General features: G+C 39.1%; 2 protein-coding genes across 3 annotated transcripts in view; one reads left to right on the forward strand and one right to left on the reverse strand.

Annotated features, from left to right (window-relative positions):
• LOC135195037 (BLOC-1-related complex subunit 5-like) overlaps positions 1-20,754 on the reverse strand; it is a 579,421-nt gene that overhangs the window by 210,973 nt on the left and 347,694 nt on the right.
• The window catches only part of LOC135195036 (uncharacterized), a 116,245-nt gene that overhangs the window by 89,851 nt on the left and 5,640 nt on the right, over positions 1-20,754 (forward strand). For both annotated transcript variants that reach the window (XM_064221357.1, XM_064221356.1), the window contains exon 4: positions 9,178-9,344. In XM_064221357.1, coding sequence (XP_064077427.1) covers positions 9,178-9,344 — 167 coding nt within the window. The remainder of the gene's footprint in view (positions 1-9,177; positions 9,345-20,754) is intronic.

A 20,754-nucleotide genomic window follows, 5' to 3' on the forward strand; every position in this document is an offset into this window, starting at 1 on the left:
AAAAAACACTTTGGAATGAAAGATGAATTAATACTTGGGGGCTTCTTTTGTTTCCAACATCCTTCTTGCAAACTTTGTTACTTCCTAATATAAATATTGCCAAACGGATGACAATTAATCACATCCTACTAAGAGGTATTTCAGCTGAACGCACAACAGGGAGACTCGGCCGCAGTTCTCTCTCTCTCTCTCTCTCTCTCTCTCTCTCTCTCTCTCTCTCTCTCTCTCTCTCTCTCTCACGAACATAATATATAAATAAATATATATTACATATACATATGTGTGTATGTGTTTATATATGTATGCATGTATATATATATTATATATATATATATATATATATATATATATATAAATAAAAAGAGTATGGCCAGCAGAAACTTCAGCATTTTTTCGTTAAAACTTTATTTTCATCGAACGCCTACGTTTCGGGATACAAATCCCATCTTCAGGGCTAAAAACAAGGAAAAATTAAAATTCTATACATTTTTCCTTGTTTTTAGCCCTGAAGATGGTATTTGTATCCCGAAAACGTAGGCGTTCGATGAAAATAAAGTTTTAACGAAAAAATGCTGAAGTTTCTGCTGGCCATACTCTTTTTATTAAAGATCCGACTTTCTAGAAGCGACAATGCCATTCATTATATATATATATATATATATATATATATATATATATATATATATATATATACTATATAAATATAATATATATACATGCACACAATGTTGGGTAGTATGTCTGCATTAGGTTAAGCTAAACAGGATAGCATCAACGTCCCGTGGTAGTACCGAGGGTGCTTGCTCAATGAAAGTAATTAATAGCATATGACTCGTACGTGAAGCGATAAAAATGGCAGATACAGCCTTTTATGACTAAAAAATAGAACGACACAAATCCAATCAAAATCAAAATAATATTCACAACAAACTACTACAGAATTAGTTCAACTAAGAAAAACTGACAGCATTATAAGATCTTTCACCCCTACGATCAACCTAGGACCATGTGAGTAACCTTTGGTTGAAAAGTGACTTTCCTGGCCACAATAGCATATGCAAACTTTTCCCCCAATTTCAAGTCTCTCTCGTTCCAAAAATTTCGAGAGAGAGAGAGAGAGAGAGAGAGAGAGAGAGAGAGAGAGAGAGAGAGAGAGAGAGAGAGAGAGAGAGAGAGAGAGAGAGAGTCACCATAAACTACGAAGCATTTATAATTCATCTATTCCTTTTTGATATGGTTGTCGTGAGGAATAAACAATAAGCGAAAGGGATAATGGCCCTTAATTGTATATTGCATAATCAAGTTATTAGGATACTTTGCACGGAGAACAGTGAGAGGACTATTCAAACGGAAGACCGCAGAAGACAAGCGATAGTGAAAAGGGAAATATAAGATTCAAGATAATTGTTCCATTCAAGACCTAATTACAGTCTGATAAACAAGATAGCGTATATAACGATAACCCCTTTTTTTCTCTTGCAGACTTAAAATGATACACGAAAAAAAAAAAAAAAAAAAAAAGCAAGGCTGATTTATACTCCAGTAGTTAGAAGCCGCCCTCAAACTATAACCGTATCTTACCCAACCTTAATGATAGTAAATTTGCCGAATCTGCCGCCATTTCTTTATTTTTTCATAAACTTTAAAATACGACAACTCTAACTAGACAGTTATCATCCGAGCATTAGTTTGAGTTTTAGACTGTTAACGTTGACGCAAGCAACCCTACCACTGAATTTCAAAATGAAGCAATGACCGATTCACAAAATTTTGTCACAATAACCACAGCAGGAGAGAGCCAGAGACTTGTGAAGCTTAGCTTAAAGGCATTATCTTGAGACCGTTGCTTAACCGGAATATGTAAGTGTCCATAGCGTTCTCATAAGAGAAGGGGGAATTTACTTTGGTCCATTATCATTATTCAACACAATATTAAGCAATTAAACCTGACCACCGAAAGCTTCGTCCTTAAATATGATGCGATACGTAAAATATAAAGTTGAAGAAGTTGGACAGCTAAGCAGAAAGACTGCAAAAGGGACGTATTGAGAATAATAATAATAAAAAAAAGCAGTGTACAAGCTGAGTCTGGCTAGGAGATACACGGACCTACATCACTCCATAGCATCCCAATTAAGTGGGCCTTCCCCTGCTAATTCCTGGTCATTAGAAAGAAATAAATGAACTGAACTACCACCAATACATCCACAAGGGGAATTATCACACTTATATAATAATGTTATTGTTTCTCTATAAATTTTCCATCTTTATATATCAAGTCTTTGTTTAATCAATTAGTTACATAATAATGGGTGGATGTTATTTAGAGTCAAAGCTCTAATACAAAAGGTATTTTTGGTGAAATAAGTAACTTCTTAAGAAATCGTTTTCGAGTTATTCATACAATTGTTCTGCGAGCGATATACGTAGACCCTTAAGGTGCTGGTGAAGGTTACGGCTATAATTTCCTACTCTATTCTAGCTCACATTTAATGGGAACAAATCTTCCACCAAATTTACGTACTCGTCAGAAACTAGGTGTGGAATATATATAAAACTAACATGAACATGATACATAAATCTCAATTGGAGTTGTACATTTTCATAAACTGCGTTCCTATCGCTCAAAAGTTGTAATTAAGACAATAAAAAAAACATATCGAGCATCGAAGCATTACTACCTCCTAATATGCATCATATCACCAGCACAGCGATGTGTAAAATATACTACGTGCTCAATAAATAAATAAAACTTATACCAAGCGATATCCAAGTTTTCTATAATGTCACGATCTCCACAAGATACCATAGAAAACGTACCAGTAAAACGTCGGGCGCATTTAGCGGACACTTCTCGAATCTTGTAATAGTGACCTGTATGCAGTTACATGTATGTCTGTGAGCATGAATATGCTTTCAACCTAAAAGATATAATACATACATACATTGTACACAAGGTCATATATTTAATTTATAAGTATGCAATACAGTATGTATACTGTACTATAGTAGTATCTCCCATCAAAAAAATTGTCGATTCCACAAAGAAACGGTAAAATAGTTACAGTACGAGTTGATGTACCTCGTACATATATGGGAATATGTACCATACTTTATGAAATCGATGCTCCAACTCTTACGACAACTATCTGAACAGAGGGTAAGGATACTGACGCAGAGCGTAATTATATTATATATCTATATATATATATATATATATATATATATATATATATATATATATATATATATATATATATATATATATATATATATATATAGAGAGAGAGAGAGAAGAGAGAGAGAGAGAGAGAAGAGAGAGAGAGAGAGAGAGAGAGAGAGAGAATTTACAGCTGATGTCGTTCTCTGGAAAAACCAATAGTTTCCTAATTGAAATGCTTCGTTTTTACGACAGATCATTTTTCTTTCTGATGGAATTATGTAGAATATGTATATATATAATGTAAACTTCTGAAATAAAAAAAAAAAGCACACACAAAAGGCAGCCAGGTGTTATTCTACCAAAAAGAAAATAAAAAAGGAATTCGTTCCCTTCTGCTTAAAAAAAAAAAATAAATAAATAAATAAGCCAATTGCTGTCTCGAAATGCATCCGGAAGTCAATTTTTTGTAAACAAAACCTTAGGATGTCACTTCTAAGACAAAGCCATAAGGAGGAATCTAATCTTCTGTTGGGCACGACCAGATGACTTTTAACGACCAGGGGACTTTCTCTTCGCCAAAAAGCTTTAATGACTGCTAAAACAACTTCCACCTATTTGTTGTTGGTTATATACAGCAACGACACACACACACACACACACACACACACACATATATATAATTAATATAAATATATATAAATATTAATATATATTATATATATATTATATATATATATATCTACCTATATATATCTATTATATATATAATATATATAAGATATATATGATATATAACATATATATATTTATATTATATATAATATATATATATAATAATATATATCATATATATATATATATATATATATATATATATATATATATATATATAATATATATATATATATATATATATATAGTATATATTATATATCTATATATATATTAATATATATAATATATATATATCATATATATCGATCTTATAATATATATATAATATATTATTAATATATTAATCTTTATATTAATATAAATATATATGTATAATTTAATATAATATATATACTTCTCAAATAGTATATTATACATATTATATCATACATATCTATATATAGTACTATAAATATAAATTATAATGTGTAAATGTGCTTGTGTCAATAGTCAATACTAATATCAATTACACTGATCTTCATCCTAAGAGAAATGTGCAGCATAAATAAAAGCTAAGAAAGAAGACTCCACTTGGAATTGACTTAAATCAAAACGGCCTGTCATTACCTTTAAAACGACTCACTTGGTCTGACACATAAAATTAGTCATGCAAGACCCAGTTTCCCTTCAAATGCACGAAATCCTTGGGACTTCTAATCATCGCAAAGGCAGATCAATGAATGGCAAGAGGCACTTACAAATGAAAATATATTAATGCGAGTTATACAGACATTAAATGATAGTAACAACTATTTTAAAACCGTGATAAACAAAGTCAGAGAGTTCAATTCATTTCAAAAGCAAAACAAAATCTGTCCACCACTTTTGAAATTAATTTGAAAATCAGTTTGAGAAAAGCGTTAACAAGAAAATTAATAAATCAAACGAGGTTAAAGAGAGTCGAGATAACCAACAGGTGATTAGAGGAGAAAATAATCGAGACTCAATCATCGGGAATCGTCTGCAGCTCTGTCATGCATCTTTGAAATCTGTGTCAAAGAAGGGACTGGAAAAAGTGTCAAATATTGCATGCCTGCCGTTTGCAAAGCGCTGCCGTGCGTTAATTCTATTATACAGAAGGCGAAAACGCCCAATCTGGGAATTCATACATGACACAAGACGTATGGACCTGTTATGAACGTATCTGTGCGTATATTATGTACACAAAAATACATACTATACTCGTAAATATAAAAATACACGCACACGTATTACATATATATATATATATATATATATATATATATATATATATATATATATATATATATATTGAAGCCCGAGACTTGGAACGACTACTTTCGTAGTTTATTCTACATTTTCAAGTTCAGTGTGAACTTTAAATAAAATGTAGAATAAACTACGAAAGTACTTGTTCCAAGTCCCGTGGATTTTATGATATTCCCAAGCACGCAGACTTTCGTGCTACATTGAAAATATATAGAATACATTCTTCCAGTCCTTTACCGTTCGTAAGCTTGCACCGACATATATACACATATGTAAAGAAAATATTCATACTTTCTAACGTATTTTACGTCGTGTGTTTCAGTACGACTATTACCTGAATGCTGTTTGTATTAATGAAAGCATCTGTACCACCTAATACTTAAAATATAAAAGATAAAAAGTCCACAACTGCAAGAAAATTTCTTGTTACTTAAAGTATCAAAAATTAGTGTGTTCAGAATTGCAAGAACTGTCAAGTTGCATCATACCCTTCAGCTTTGAGTTCGTTTCCTCGTCGACATTCTGAAGACTAATGTATTATTAGAATTCTCATTACTATAATTAACATTGCGTGAGGAGTTTTGTCACTACTACTTAATTCTGTCTCCTTCGAAAATGAGACCTCTAAATTAGCAACACACCTTTGACGACCTCGATAAGACTCTAAGACTCCTACTGCAATGCAACGACCCTTCCACCGAAACAAATATGCCATAGTCATTTCCAGCAAAAGCTACAAAATTTTGTTTGTATGGTGTTTTTACGTTGCATGGAACCAGCGGTTATTAAGCAATGGAACCAACAGCTTTACTTGACTTCCGGACCACGTCGAGAGTGAACAAAATGAACTGTTTTAAACTTTAAAAGCAGAAATTCCAAAGCGCCATCTATACCAATGCAGCTTCCTCTACACACACACGAGAAACAAATTCTTTCAGAATACCCTGAGTTCTGTTCCAGTGCACCTGCCTCCACACATTACCATTAGCCAGGTTTATTCACTGCCATTATAATGCAACAAGATTCTTACCAGTACCCGGGTTTATATTTCCTTCGCATAAACATCCGTGAATAAATTACAAAAGTTTGGTTATATTAATTATTTTAGGAATTCTAAAACGCAAATTATTTTATGATTTCCTGTATTATCTTCCTCATTATATTATGTACGTACAGTCACGTGGCAAAATGCTCCCTTGGCAAACTTCCACCATACTAAACAAATACGAAAATGACAGAACGAATAAAATTACATTAAAGGTTAAGTCAAATTCAAACAACATGCAAAAGTAAACAAAAAAGTAATGAATGTCAAATCCACAACTGATTCGAAGCAAAGCAGAGAGAAATGCATTTCAACACAGACACACACCTGCGTAACTATAATCCATACAATGAATTCAGAGCGGGTGATTATCATAACAAGGCCCATCAATTTCCAAAGGCAATGAGGAGGCAAAGGCTACGGTTGGGAGTGTAGTAATCTTCCCCATTCATGGGATTTTCTAATACTTTCAAGTGTGCTATGGATAACTGGCGTCACATTCCAATGGATGAATGACGTAATTTCTGTTTATTTCATTCATGAAAATGCAGAGGCATAATCTTGAAGAAAGAGATGGACGGAAGCAAGAAAAGAGAACCAAAGTTAGACAACAAGATGCAAGAAAAGAGTCGTGCATATAAACTTTAAATAGCTCATTTAAATCTCTTACCATTCGGTATTATTATTATATTATTGGGAGGATGAACCCTATTCATATGGAACAAGCCCACAGGGACCATTGACTAGAAATTCAAGCTTCCAAAATAAAAATAAAATAAATAAATAAAGGTGTTCACTAGAAAGAATTATCAAAAGGCAATGGGCAACACAAAAAAAGATCAGTTATTACAAAATAATGAAATACAAATTAATAAATTTCATACATATATAGTTAAAAAGGTAAATAAATTATTAAAGTACAAGGTGAACTGTTTTAGGATAATAATGCCTAGCATCTTCGCTTTAAGTATTATACACATCTCTGAAAGGCAATTTAGATAACACTACACGGATTTAACATAAGCCTGTATAAAAGGAAGATTAATCTTATCTTGCTTTTCAGTTTTCGTGTCTACTTTTTTCCTAATCTCTCTCTCTCTCTCTCTCTCTCTCTCTCTCTCTCTCTCTCTCTCTCTCTCTCTTTTTAAAGATAATTTGTTTCTTATGCAGCACTTGCATATGAAGCCTCTTGCTTTTCCGAATGAGATTTGGACCTTCAATAATAATAATAATAATAATAATAATAATAATAATAATAATAATAATAAACACCGAGCATCTCCAGAAATTTAAATAAGCCTAACAAGGGTAGAACTGAAAACCACAACCAGAGCAACATGACGTAACCACATGAAGGCATCCATTCAAGTAGCGGAATATAAACCACATCAAAACAACCAACGAGGTTTACAGGCGCCAACAAAAGCCGCTCAACAGTCATGGTGGCGTAGACATTCAAATCACCAGTCATTGCAGGTTATTCAACGATCACATCGTGGCAGCAACGGTGACGACTGATCACTTTCCCAGTCACAATCGTCTGGTCACAAATACTTTCCCCAAAAGGTTTTCTTTGGTGCTGTTTTCCATATACTATTGAGTAAAGAACAATAGGATCCGGACGCAACAAAGATATTGAAAAGTAGACTTTCACAGCAAACGGCACCTTGACTTTGCCCTGATAATATTTTTTTTTTTTTAAATATATCCAAACAGAGCTTTCGGGAATCTGCTCGATTCCTCTTCTCATTCCAGAGAATGAAATGGAGAGTCGAACGATTCCCGAAAGCTTTCAGGTTTCTGCATAGATTTACGAGTATTTCTTCTCCATTTCAAGACTCACGCTACTATGATATTTATATAATAATAATAATAATAATAATAATAATAATAATAATAATAATAATAATAATAATAATAATAATAATAATAGGCAGGATGCAACCCGGAACCCCACACCATGAAAACCACCCAGTCGAAATGGATGACTGTGATAGACCATAATAATAATAATAATAATAATAATGTTGGCCCAAGCACTAAAAGCGCTGAACATTTAAATAATTTCAAGAAGAAATAAAACACAAATATTAAAAAACTTACATGTAAAGGAAAACTAAACATCTGAAAAAACAAAGGACCGCCTGATGAGAGGATTGGAGGGCCTCCAAAATCAAATGCATATGCGACCTTGACATCCAATTTTTGTTCACTGGCTACTCCAGGTACAAGAGGTCCACGCTGGCATAAGGCCAACTCAATCTAATCTTTAAAAAGGTCCAATTTAAAGACTCAACGGTCTGGATCAGAATGATTTGTAGCTCTTCATTGGAAAGCAGAGACTAGACTAGGAAAAAATTGAAGTTGGACACCTCAGGACTATGGGACCGAAACATCTTGGGGAGAGAGAGAGAGAGAGAGAGAGAGAGAGAGAGAGAGAGAGAGAGAGAGAGAGAGAGAGAGGAGAGAGAGAGAGAGAGAAGGCAAGAGGCGAATGATGGCGATAAGAAAAATAAGAAGTTGACATCTAGGGCTATGGACCTAAGTAGCTTTGGGCGGGGGAAAAAAAACAAAAAACACTAAGAAAGCAAGAGGAGAATGATGGCGAGAAGTGGAACCTAATTTTGTGAATAACTAAATGTGAAGGCCTGGAAGTATATGTGGCATTGTAAGGATGTCTTCATACTGGAAATATTTATATCTAAAACGTGCATTTTATCTTTTCAAATTTTAAAAACTTAACTTTAAATGTATCAAGTGCCTTTTGTACACTGAATGCACACTAGTTGTGTGGGTACGATTTATCAATGAAACATATCTCCAGCAGTGACCAGATGATGATAAAAAGCTAAATTAAAAATATATTTATAAACATGTATATACATATATAATCTTCACATGTATATATACTATGTGTGTATGTATGTATGTATGTATGTATGTATATAAATGTGTGTGTGTACACTTGGAAATATCCCAATCTGAACCAGATCTAGAAAGTAACCTCACAGTTCTCTCCCAACAGAATACAAAGCCAGCTGTGGACTAGATGTCCGAGCTAACAGGACCTACTGGGTTTCTCCACCTACAGGAACCCACCCAGTGGTCACTAGGGGTGGGTCATGCATCCTGAGAGTCTTCAAGACGTCGTCAAACATCTGTCACATCAGACTCGACATGAGGTTATTCAAGGTGGGTTTTGTTGTTAGAAACCAATATGTGTGGTGTTTGAATTCATTTAGTCCACTACAGAATTAAAAATACATTCTTAGAAATTGTTCAGTATGCATGTAAATTGTGTTAAATCTACGGAATTAGAAATAACTTGAGAACATTCAAAGACGAAAATACAGTGGTACCTCGACATACGAAAGGGTCAACTTACAAAAAATTCGAGTTACGAAAGCAAATACGAAGATTTTTTTTTTGCTCTACATACGAAAATAGTTCAAGATACGAAAGGTTGTTGCCCCAAAGTCCCGAGATTTGCCCGGACCACCGATAACAATTTTAAAACTCGCGCGCCGCCAACTGAGTAGACTCGCCACCATCCTCCTGCTCTCCCATTGGTTCCTGATGCTAGTCACCGCCATAAGATCCTGCTCTCCTATTGGTCAGCATCTCTCCCATGATCTCATCATGCATCTACATAGCGGCATGCTTTTTCGGCCACTCAGCAGCAGCATCGTTATCGTAAGCACATGGAATTCGTTCGTTCTATACGATTTCTTTTATTAATGTAAATTCGTTAATGATTTTGTTGTAGTACTACTTTATCGTGTTGTGTGAGAACTTTACTACATATGTATACTACATAACTTAATTACGTAAAGTATATACATAGTCATGGGTCCCAAGAAAGTTGAAGTTCACAGAAAGAAGAGGATGCTTTCTTTGGAGACAAAAATGGAGATTAACAAGAAGTATGAAGCTGGCATTGCAATTGAGTGTGATTGCTAAGGAATATGGCCAAAATCCGTCGACGATAGGCACCATCCCTTAAGCAGAAGGAAGCCATCCAAAGCAGCTACACCTTCCAAAGGGCGTGACTATTTTATCTACCAAGAAGGAGGAGCCACGTGCACAACGAGATGGAAAGGCTGCTTCTGTCCTGGATAAAAGAGAAAGAAATCGCTGGCGATACGATAACCGAGACGGCAATCTGCCACAAGGCCAGCGCTATTTTCGGCGTTTTGATTGCCAGGCCGAAGACAACGGAGGAGAAGAGACATCGACGCCAACCCCAGACTTCAAAGCTTCTCATGGGTGGTTAGAAAAATTCCGTAAACAGACTGGCATCCATTCGGTGGTGCGGCATGGGGAGGCGGCCAGCTCGGACACGAAAGCGGCCGAAGCCTTATCAAGACGTTCAATGAGATGACGATCAACGAAGGCTACAGTTCTCAGCAAGTCTTCAACTGATGAGACTGGCCTTTTTTGGAAAAAAAAATGCCTCGTCGGGACGTACATCACGCAGGAAGAGAAGAAGCTACCCGGGCATAAACCTATGAAAGACAGGGCTTATGCTCGCACTTTGTTTCGAATGCCAGTGGGTATTGCAAGGTGAAGCCCCTACTTGTCTATCATTCGGAGACTCCTTGAGCCTTCAAGGCCCACAAAGTGCTAAAGGAGAAGCTTCCAGTGATGTGGAGGGCTAATGCGAAAGCCTGGGTAACGAGACTTTTGTTCACCGAGTGGGTAAATCTGTGTTTCGGCCTGACAGTGAAGAAATTCTTGGAAGAGAAGCACCTCCCTCTGAAATGTCTGCTGTTGTTGGACAATGCCCCTGCTCACCCTCCTGGCCTCGAGGAAGATATCCTGGCGGAGTATTCTTTTATCAAGGTTCTTTATCTTCCGCCTAACACCACCCCTCTCCTCCAGCCCATGGACCAGCATATCAAACTTCAAGAAGCTGTATACGAAACATCCTTTCAAGAGATGTTTTGACATCACCGATACCACAAAACCTCACTTGCGTGAATTTTGGAAGAGCATTTCAATGTTGTGATATGCATCTGACTCATCGATCAACCTTGGCAGGAGGTTTCGAGGGGAACCTTGAATTCTTCGTGGAGGAAACTCTGGCCTGATGCTGTATCCGCCCGAGACTTCGAGGGATTCGACATGGGCGAAGCTGGTGCTGCAGACTCAGGAACAGTTGACGATCCTGAAACTGTTTTGCAACCAGATCTTGACGAGATCGTTGCACTCGGCAAGTCCATGGGGATGGTCGTCGACGAGGACGACATCAATGACCTTCTTGAGGAGCACCAAGAGGAGCTTACGACGGATGACCTGAAGGAGTTAGAGGCCATGCAACATAACGTCGTTCAAGAAGAGTTCTCTAGCAGCGGCGAGGAGGAGGAGGACGACCCTATGACAACGGCAGAAATTAGGGATACTCTAGCTGCTTTCCATAAGATGCAATCATTTGTAGAAAAGAGACACCCCGAAAAGGTTTACACAGGTCGTATGCTTGCGCAGTTCAATGACGTTTGCCTGAGTCGTTTCAGGAACATTGTGAAAAGTAGGCAGAAGCAATCTTCCTTGGATAGTTATTTTTTAAAGAGGTCTCGAGTAGAGTAAGCAAAAAGGAAGATCCAATTGATACTACGAAAAAACAGAAAGTTAAAAGTGGTGAAGAAATTGAAAAAAAAAAAAAATTAATATTAAGTTTTTTGTAAAGTTAAGTGTTACAGTTTTGTTAATGTGTTTCGTAAAGTAAAGTTTAGTTTATGTTTCCTGACATTTTTTAATGTGTTTCGTAAAGTTAGTGTACGTACTATATGAAGTTTTCTGCCATTTGTCCTCCTCTGTCGCCACTTTCAGAGATAGCCTCACTCGAAAGGTAAGGTTCCACATTTTACTACATACGTACGTATGTACGTTTCGACCTTACATAATTTCTTGTATACCATGTACACTATACACTTTATTTTACAGGTACATGCTATTAGTACAAGTACTTATTAAGTTAGGTATTGAATGGTCCAAATTGTTGTAGTATTTCATTGTTTATTGGTCAATTTAGCTTTATCATAAAATTTACTGGGGTGTTTTTGTAGGGCTTGGAACAGATTAGGCACTTTACATGTACATGCGGTTCAAGATACGAAAAGCTCATGTTACGAAGGCGGCCTCGGAACGGGGATTAATTTCATATGTCGGGTACCAACTTGGTTACATTCGAGGCGGTACCACTGCCCCTACATTATTAGTAGTACTACAAAATGAGAAACAATGAATATAAATCAGTGCACATAATTACGTATAAATAATACATTATTGGGTGACTGATCATTTACAAAGTTTTTAGTAAATTAGAAATCACTATGTAGTTTTCATAGTTACAAATATGGCAAGTTTTAAAGATATGTATTTTCCCTAGATATACAAGTCCCAATCTTTTATAAAGAATATCTGTTTGATGTAGCCAAGACCAGCTGAAGCTTGGAAACAAGGTTTCAAATTTGGCAGTTTCCTTTGAGTGGGGTTGTGGGTAACAGCACCCGGCCCCCCTACACACATACAAAGTATGCGTCATATCAGTTTCTCTTCAGCGGTAGGGTAAGGTGGGGTGGTAGAGTTGAATTATAAGATACAAGATAAAGGTTTGTACATGTTAGAAAACCTACATTATTGTAAAAATGTTATTGTTATAATACAATTAAGTTTGTTCATACTTACCTGGCAGATATATATATAGCTGTATTCTCTGAAGTCCGACAGAATTTCAAAATTTGCGGCACACGCAGTGGGCGCCGGCCAGGTGGTAGTACCCATTCCCCCGCCGCTGGGAGGCGGATATCAGGAACCATTCCCATTTTCTATTCATATTTTATCAGTGCCACTGTCTCCTGAGGGGAGGTGGGTGGGCACTTTAATTACATATATCTGCCAGGTAAGTTTGAACAAACTTAATTGTATTATAACAATAACATTTTGTTCATGAAAACTTACCTGACAGATATATATATAGCTGAATCCCACCTTCGGATGGTGGGAAGAGACAGAATAGGATTTTTAGGAAACTAAATTAAGTAGATGATATACATCTTGGTTCCTCACCTGTTAGCATAGCCGACTTCATGATTACTGTCACCAAAGTCTGCTTCTGCTTTACTAGAGTTGCCAGCGAGGTAGAGACCTGTAATGCTGGTGCGCTCTAGATGATCTGTCAATTGGGGGCGTGACCACAATGTGACTAGACCATATGACCATACTTCTGAGGGCAACGAAGCTAAAACCACCACCTGACCTAACCTATCAAAGTTAGTTTCATTAACTTCTTAAAGCTAAAGAAAAGGAACGCGTCCTCAAGCGACCAACCCTTCAAAGTTAAAAGCACACCTATCCCTTTTCTATAGGATAGGATTCGTGTTGCTTCCTGCCCCCAATAATATATCTACGGATATGGTATGGTCCTAGCGACTTACAGATCTCAAATGGTCGTCTTCACATCCCGTCGGGAGTGTGAAGCGAACACAGAGTTGCTTCGCTAAAGCGTGGCACTCAGGATGTTACTGAGTGTCATTGCTCTGTTGAAATGCTTCCGAGGCCGCGCCCTCACCTCTTGAGCATTAATTTTAAAGAAAAAATCTCAAATCTTTATGCCAACATAATGAATGAGACTTTTTAAAAGAACTCCTTGACTATAATGCCAGGGTGTTCTAGGACATGAACCAGTCTGGTCTTTTTACGGAACACCGCAGATTGTCCGTTGACCTCGACTTTCTATAGTTTTGTTTTATCAAGATAAAACTTGAGAGACCCGACAGGGCACAGGACTCTCTAATGCACTTGCCCAATAATTTGTGCCATACCCTTGGTCTCCAAGCCTCCGGGTCAAGGGTTAGACAGGTTTTCGTTCTTACCAAGAACGGAAGGCTTAGAGGACAGACCGCATTATGTCCTTTAAAGCCAAAACCTCTGATGATGGCTAAAACCTCACTAACCCTCTTTGCCGTAGCTAGAGCGGTTAGAATGTTAGCCTTTCTGGTCACGTGTATTAAGTTCGCAGAAAGGATAGGTTCGAAATGCTTTTGGCATCAGAAACTCAGACTAACCGTCTAAGTTCCATGCCGGAACCTTCGATCCAGAGAATTCAAGATTTCCACAGACCTCAAAGATCGTGAAGCTTTGTTGTTTGACAGAACCGAATCTCTGAGCCTAGAGGCCGTCAACAACATATTTGCATATTCTACAATAGTTAGGACTTCTAGCTTATCTCATACTTCAGAACGGAAGATAGAACCATAAAGAAATTCACAGAGGTCGAGGTGGAGGAACAGTCATTTTCCCTTCACTATTTCCAGAAACGGCACCCCTCCGATTGGTACACTGCAAAACAAATAGGCAGCAACTGCTTTGCCTTGGCCAAGAGACTGCCATTAATCTTGAAGATCTTATCGCTTCTCGATAGTCTGAACGCCTTCAGACTCAGAGAGGAGATATTAGATACTTCACTAAGTGACATGTTAGATTACACTGATTCTCTCGGGAAGGGTCTTTGGACAATTCTCTCTGAATTACATGACCTCTGTGAATCCAACCTCTTAAAGGCCAACATGGTGGCGACTAATGCTAATCCTCTAGGATCATGAATAAGGGAACAACTTAAGAGGAAGCTCCTTCGTCTTCAATATTACGAAAAAACTTTACGAAAGGACGCCCTCAGTCTCTCCTCAACTTTCGACATACTTCTAAGTGAGGATTACTCAGACGTCAGTAGTTACTGCCTTCGATCGAGAAGACCCGCACGGGACGTGCACTAGTTTAACGAACCTCTTGAGGATCGTTACGTTCCGTGCCCAAGCCCATAACCAACTCACTCTTCTTGAGCTATGAGAGAGCTGAGAAATTATCCGAAGATGATTTGGACCACTCGATCAAAACTCACTCTTCGAGGAACTGGAGAGCCAACCAAATTGGCTTCCAATTCTTTCAGACAATGTGCCAGGACATCTGTTCCTCTGTTCGGATGCCTGGCACCCTCTCGCTATCACCTGAGGTGATCCTCAAGCCGTTGAGAGAAAATTAGAATTATTACTAGATCTTTGATGTTATTCCAATTTCTCCGTTAGGAAAAACTGTAGAGGTCTGAATTGCTGTTTATTCAGGGAAAACAAGCTTCTCCAGCGAGGAAAAGGTCCCCAGCAAAACTCATCCATTCCCTCACTCAGCCTGCTTCCTTCCCAAAAAAGGCTCCGCTTTGCATAAGCAGGAGAGCATTATTATAGTGCTATGCCGCGGTTTAGACTCGTACAGAATTCTGTTACAGTGCGGTAGAACCGCACCGAACAGGTATAACAGATATCTTGTTGAAATTTTCTAAGTAAACGGAAGGCATGTTCATTCATGATTACTAGAAATTTCCTCAACCCGAGGCTAAAATCCATGATTGTAGGGCAGAGAGACGGCTAGTCAGCCATTCCCGCAGGGGAGAGAGACGTAACCAACAGTGCATGTCACAGAGCTAGCCGGTACTGCGTAGATCACAGTAACAGCAGCCTTGTTCATTCATCGTCTCACACTATCTGCCTGAGTTGCCAGCTACTCCCTTTACGAAGGAATAGGTATGATATTATCGAGCGAAAGAAACTCTCAAGCAGGCATATTTAAACGAAACAGAATTCGCTAAATGCAGAAGCTGAGTTGGTGTGTCGCAACAATACCTTAAGAGTTGTTCTTACTCCGAAAACTCTTGGAAGGTTGAAGGGAGTGTCAATTAAATACATTAGAACAACAGTTCTTTCGGTTTCTATCCGTAGAGGTAAATACGATATGCGTATATGACTTGACCCATACGTTAGCAAAATGACGCAAAGATAAACTACGTAAGTATTGTAGTAATTTGAACATCGAATTCTCTACTACATCTTTCCTCAACGAGGAAGAGAGAAAGAAAGGAAAACGACTGTCCACGTTCTAATGAATGAGACTTTTTAAAAGAACTCCTTGACTCTTTGCCAAGACTCTTTGCCAAGAGAAGGGAGTAATATTCGAATAGAGATCATCAAGTGAGAACCGAGGATCGAAAAGGACGTTCAATGTTCTTATGATATTGGACATAAGACTTCCTGGACCTAGTCTACAAGTCTTTTTCTTACTCCCCGGATGAGCCTCTGAAAATGAATGAGAGCTCTTCCGAAATTTGTTAATGAGAGTTTATCCCTAAACGATAAAAACGTTAAAATCTATGTCAATGAGAACTACCCCATTTATGAGGGGTCCCCCACTTAAATGACAAAACGTTTAGTATCTTGACAATGGGGAAAACGTCCTTACTTGACAAAACAATTAGCACTTTGCTAATAGGGGAAAACCCTTTAACATGACCGAAAGTCACCCGAATCGAGTATATAATCTTCCCGATTCTCAGAGAAATCGATGAAGAAGCAAGAGGGATCGAAGAAAAAATTCGGGTATGTCTCTCCGCTAATTCCGAATCCTTTTTTAAAAATTTCTGTAAAGGAATGTCCTGTGGAGAGTCCTGAAAAACCTCCTCTTGACGAGCGTTTAGAAAGCGTCAAGCGTCCTAAGAAACGTCCTGAACAGCAATAAAGACGCCGTCTACAAGTCTTTTCTCTCGCAAAGCGACCTGCCGAGCTTCCACCGAAGCGTCCTGGCGAATGTCCACAAAAGCGTCCTGCCGAGAGTGTCCTCATAAGCGTCCTGCTGAGTGTCCTCAAAAGCGTCCTGCTTAGCGTCCCTGGAAAGCGTCCTCAAAAAATATCCTGCTTAGCTGCGAGCGTGTCTGTGCAGAGAACACCAAGTGTTCTGAACGACATTTCAGAGAGGATCTCGTTGAGCGCCCTGATGCATGCAAGGCCCGCCAAGAGGCGTCCTGGCGAGCGACCTTGCCAACATCTCAATGTTATGACGTACCGCGTCTTGAGTAGGACGTTGAATATTTTCAAGGGACGTCCTCATGCGAGTCTCCCTGGAGAGCCGCACGCTGCTCCTGAAGTGTGTGAACACTAAAGGAAGACGTACGGCTTTCGTCTTCAAGACGGGCCTTAAAGACCCTTCATACCTTCTTACAAGACAGTGGCCGCCTGTGCGACAACTTGCGTCTTAGTAATGCAAATGAACATCTCCAGAAACGCACTCAGCAAAGGAACGCCGAGCGTCCGAAAGACACCTCGCAAGGTGCTTGCCGAGCGTCCTGAAGAACGTCTCTACTTGTAGGACGTCGAGCAACCTCCAAAAGCTTCCTCACGTCTAAATTGCCCTTCTTATGCCGAACCAGAGACATAAGGTGTTTGACTGTGCAAAGCAGCTTGCCGGACGTCAAGCTTATCAGCTTGAACAATATCCTTTTTCGAAGTAATGCGAACGTTACATAACGTATACGGAGCGCCATGAGGAGAGGAGACGAATACAGAGTTGCTCCTCCAAAAGGTGGAATCAAGAATGTCCTTGATTACATATTCTTTTGGAATGCTAGCGAGGTTGAAACAGCTCTAACTTCATGAGCGTTCACTCACAGGAGGCTCAAATCACTCTTCTGGCAAGATGAATGAGCCTCCTTAATAATGTCCCTTAGGAAAAGAGCCAGTGCATTCTTCGAAAAGGGTAAATGTGGTCTCTTCACTGAGCACCACCATAATTACCCGAAGACCTCTTACTTATGTAAATAAAATTTGAGAGCCCTGACAGGGCACAGGACTCTTTCATCTTAAAAGTATACCTCACGTCTACTGCCGAAAGGACGCCAGATCAGCGTGTACGTTCTCTCGTGACGAGAGAGAGGACGTGAAGCGTCCTCTTCTCTAAAGCTTCTTAAGAGGGCGCGAGTCCTTCCGAGAGCTCCAACCCCTGTGTGGGGAGGACGCCTCGGAGGACGAGAAGCATCCTTCAAGATTCGTGCACGTGCTCGATCTTCGGCAGCCTGGGAAGCGACAACAGGACCTGCCGAAAGGAAGCCAGATCAGCGTGAAAAAACCCGTAACCCTCCTTCGGCTTTTGACATGCCCTCTCCCTGGTTTTCCTGGGAGTCCGACAGAGGTCTAGGCCTAGAGGGCGTTATGGGGCCGATCTGACATTCCCTCCTGACGAGAGAGAGGACGTGAAGCGTCCTCTTCTCTAAAGCTTCTTAGAGGGCGCGAGTCCTTCCGAGAGCTCCAACCCTTGCGCGGGGAGACGCCTCGGAGGACGAGAAGCAATCCTTCAAGATTCGTGCACGTGCACGATCTTTAGCAGCCTGGGAAGCATCACAGGTCCTGCCGAAGGGTACGCCAGATCGGTGGGGAGCCCCCGTAACCCTCTTGCGGCTTTCGACATGCCCTCTCCCTGAGTCCCCGCCTGGGAGTCCGACAGAGGTCCAGGCCTAGAGGCATTATGGGGCCGATCTGACGCCCCCTCCACAACAACAAGGGGCACTACACTCACAACACTGATTGGAGAGCGAGCACTTTAGTCTAGATTACTTGATATAATCCTCTAGCAGACACTTCTTCTAGGCCGTAAGCCATACCACAGGGTTAGGCAAAATAAATTCTACAGGAGGTTAGAAGGTTCATTATTTCTAACTTCTGTTTACTGTGGAGGAAAACCTCCCGATTCTAACACGCTCTAAAATGCGTACATGAATCCTACTTCTTCCGTAATCAGTCACACATTACCTAATTACATTGATCTTTATGCAAAGAAAACATGCAACCGTCATATATTACTAAGCGAGGTGTCTACCGAAAGTTCCTGTAGCCTCACTTTACCCCATGCAGACAACAAAGTCTGAAACTAGGCTAACTAGCTTCAGACATCAAATGCAATGAAAAATTTAACTTATGATAGCGTATGCCTAGCCACAAATCCAAGTCAATAATTGAAAGAATAATTAGGATACTTAAGTGGCTAATGAAGTTTCAAAATCCTAGGCGGAGGTACTGCAAACAGTTGTTTACAGCACCGGCGACAGAAAAAATATGAATAGAAAATGGGAATGGTTCCTGATATCCGCCTCCCAGCGGCGGGAATGGGTACTACCACCTGGCCGCCCACTGCGTGTGCCACGAATTTTGAAATTCTGTCGGACTTCAGAGAATACAGTATCATATATATCTGTCAGGTAAGTTTCATGAACAAAATTTACAATTTTTCTTAAGGAGAAATTGTCTCAAAATCATTGCTGGTTTGGTGTGTTACCTAAAGATGTAAACTTCCAAGTTACATAACTATGTGAACAGGGTAACACTGACACATAACCTTGTTAAACCAAACATATAGGTAATGGGTGAGAAGGCAGGACCCCATGCCCAACAGTGGCTTGCACTTTACTCTAGAGAGAAACATCTCATGATCTCCAGTCCCAAGTAAAAGCGACCATTTGGAAGGTAGCATGACATCACTTGATACCCCTGATATTATACTCTACCAGCCCAACTGCCAAGTCTGAGAGAAGCAGTTTCCTGTCTACTGCCTAATTACAGTCACATACAGGAAGCTCTTTTGAGTAACCCACTTGTATAGGAGGGACATCCCATCGGTAGAAAGAGGTAAAGGTTGTCTGGCAGGACCAGTCACCAACCTTCAGTACCTGTGACACCAAAAACTTCCCCTAGATGCTAGGGATGAAGCAATGGCCTTGACTTCTAATGATCTCCATTGGGGTATATGATCTACATCTGTTGACCAATGACTCATAAATCCACCTGATAACTTCTCAAATCCAGAATGAAATTTTCTTCTTGGATACTTCTTCCTTGTGTTTGCCCATACTTAACAATGAGATGCTATATACAGACACAAGAGTATCTCCTCTTGATCACCACCTACAAAGTCTTGCAGGGAGAGAATCTTTTGGTTCTTCACCTCATATGCCAATACAAGAGGAAATATGAGCAAGTCCCAATCCTCCAAGTGCCATGCTGTGCATGAGGGATCACTCAATTTGCTTACTCACTTTGCAAATGCTGGTCACCTTCTGGGCATTCTTCCTTACCTTCCAATGGTCCAAAAATGAAGATGATGTAGAAGAGAAGGATTAAAAGACTTAGCTTGGTTCCCCAAAGTTCTCTCAACCCTATCAGCTGTGGAAGAGGTATAAGTAAACCTTTCAATAAAAGGGATTGTGGCTGTATCAAGCACACAAATGCTAAGAGGAGATACCGGTGGTGTAATACCTTCAGAAATGAAGATAGTACCTACTTCAAGTTCCTCCTCCTTAGATCATATTCCTCCCCCTAGGAAGAGCTCACCACAAGTCAGATTACAAAATAGAAAATGAGGGTCAATGGCAGTTGAAAACATGAAATGTGCACACTTATCATGCCCAACATCTATGCTCATTATCCTTAAAAAGAAAATAATTCTCAGGTATGATATTCCCCACATAAACACTATAGACAGAAAAGCCCCAATCCCAAGCAATTAAAGTACAAAATTCTCAGAAGGTACAACTTCAACAACAGCTATGATAACATGAGTAAGATGCCTCAACACAGTGAAGGACAAAGAGAAATTGACACCACACACTGTGTTCATGTGCAGTACCCACAACCCTGCACAAGGAAGACTGCCCAATTTGAAACCTTGTTTCCAAGTTTCAAACAGCTCCAGCTGCATCAAGAGATACTCCATATAAAAGGCAAGGGTTTGT

The sequence above is a fragment of the Macrobrachium nipponense genome, chromosome 15 (genome assembly GCF_015104395.2).
Source record: "Macrobrachium nipponense isolate FS-2020 chromosome 15, ASM1510439v2, whole genome shotgun sequence".
Classification (NCBI taxonomy): Eukaryota; Metazoa; Arthropoda; class Malacostraca; order Decapoda; family Palaemonidae; genus Macrobrachium; species Macrobrachium nipponense.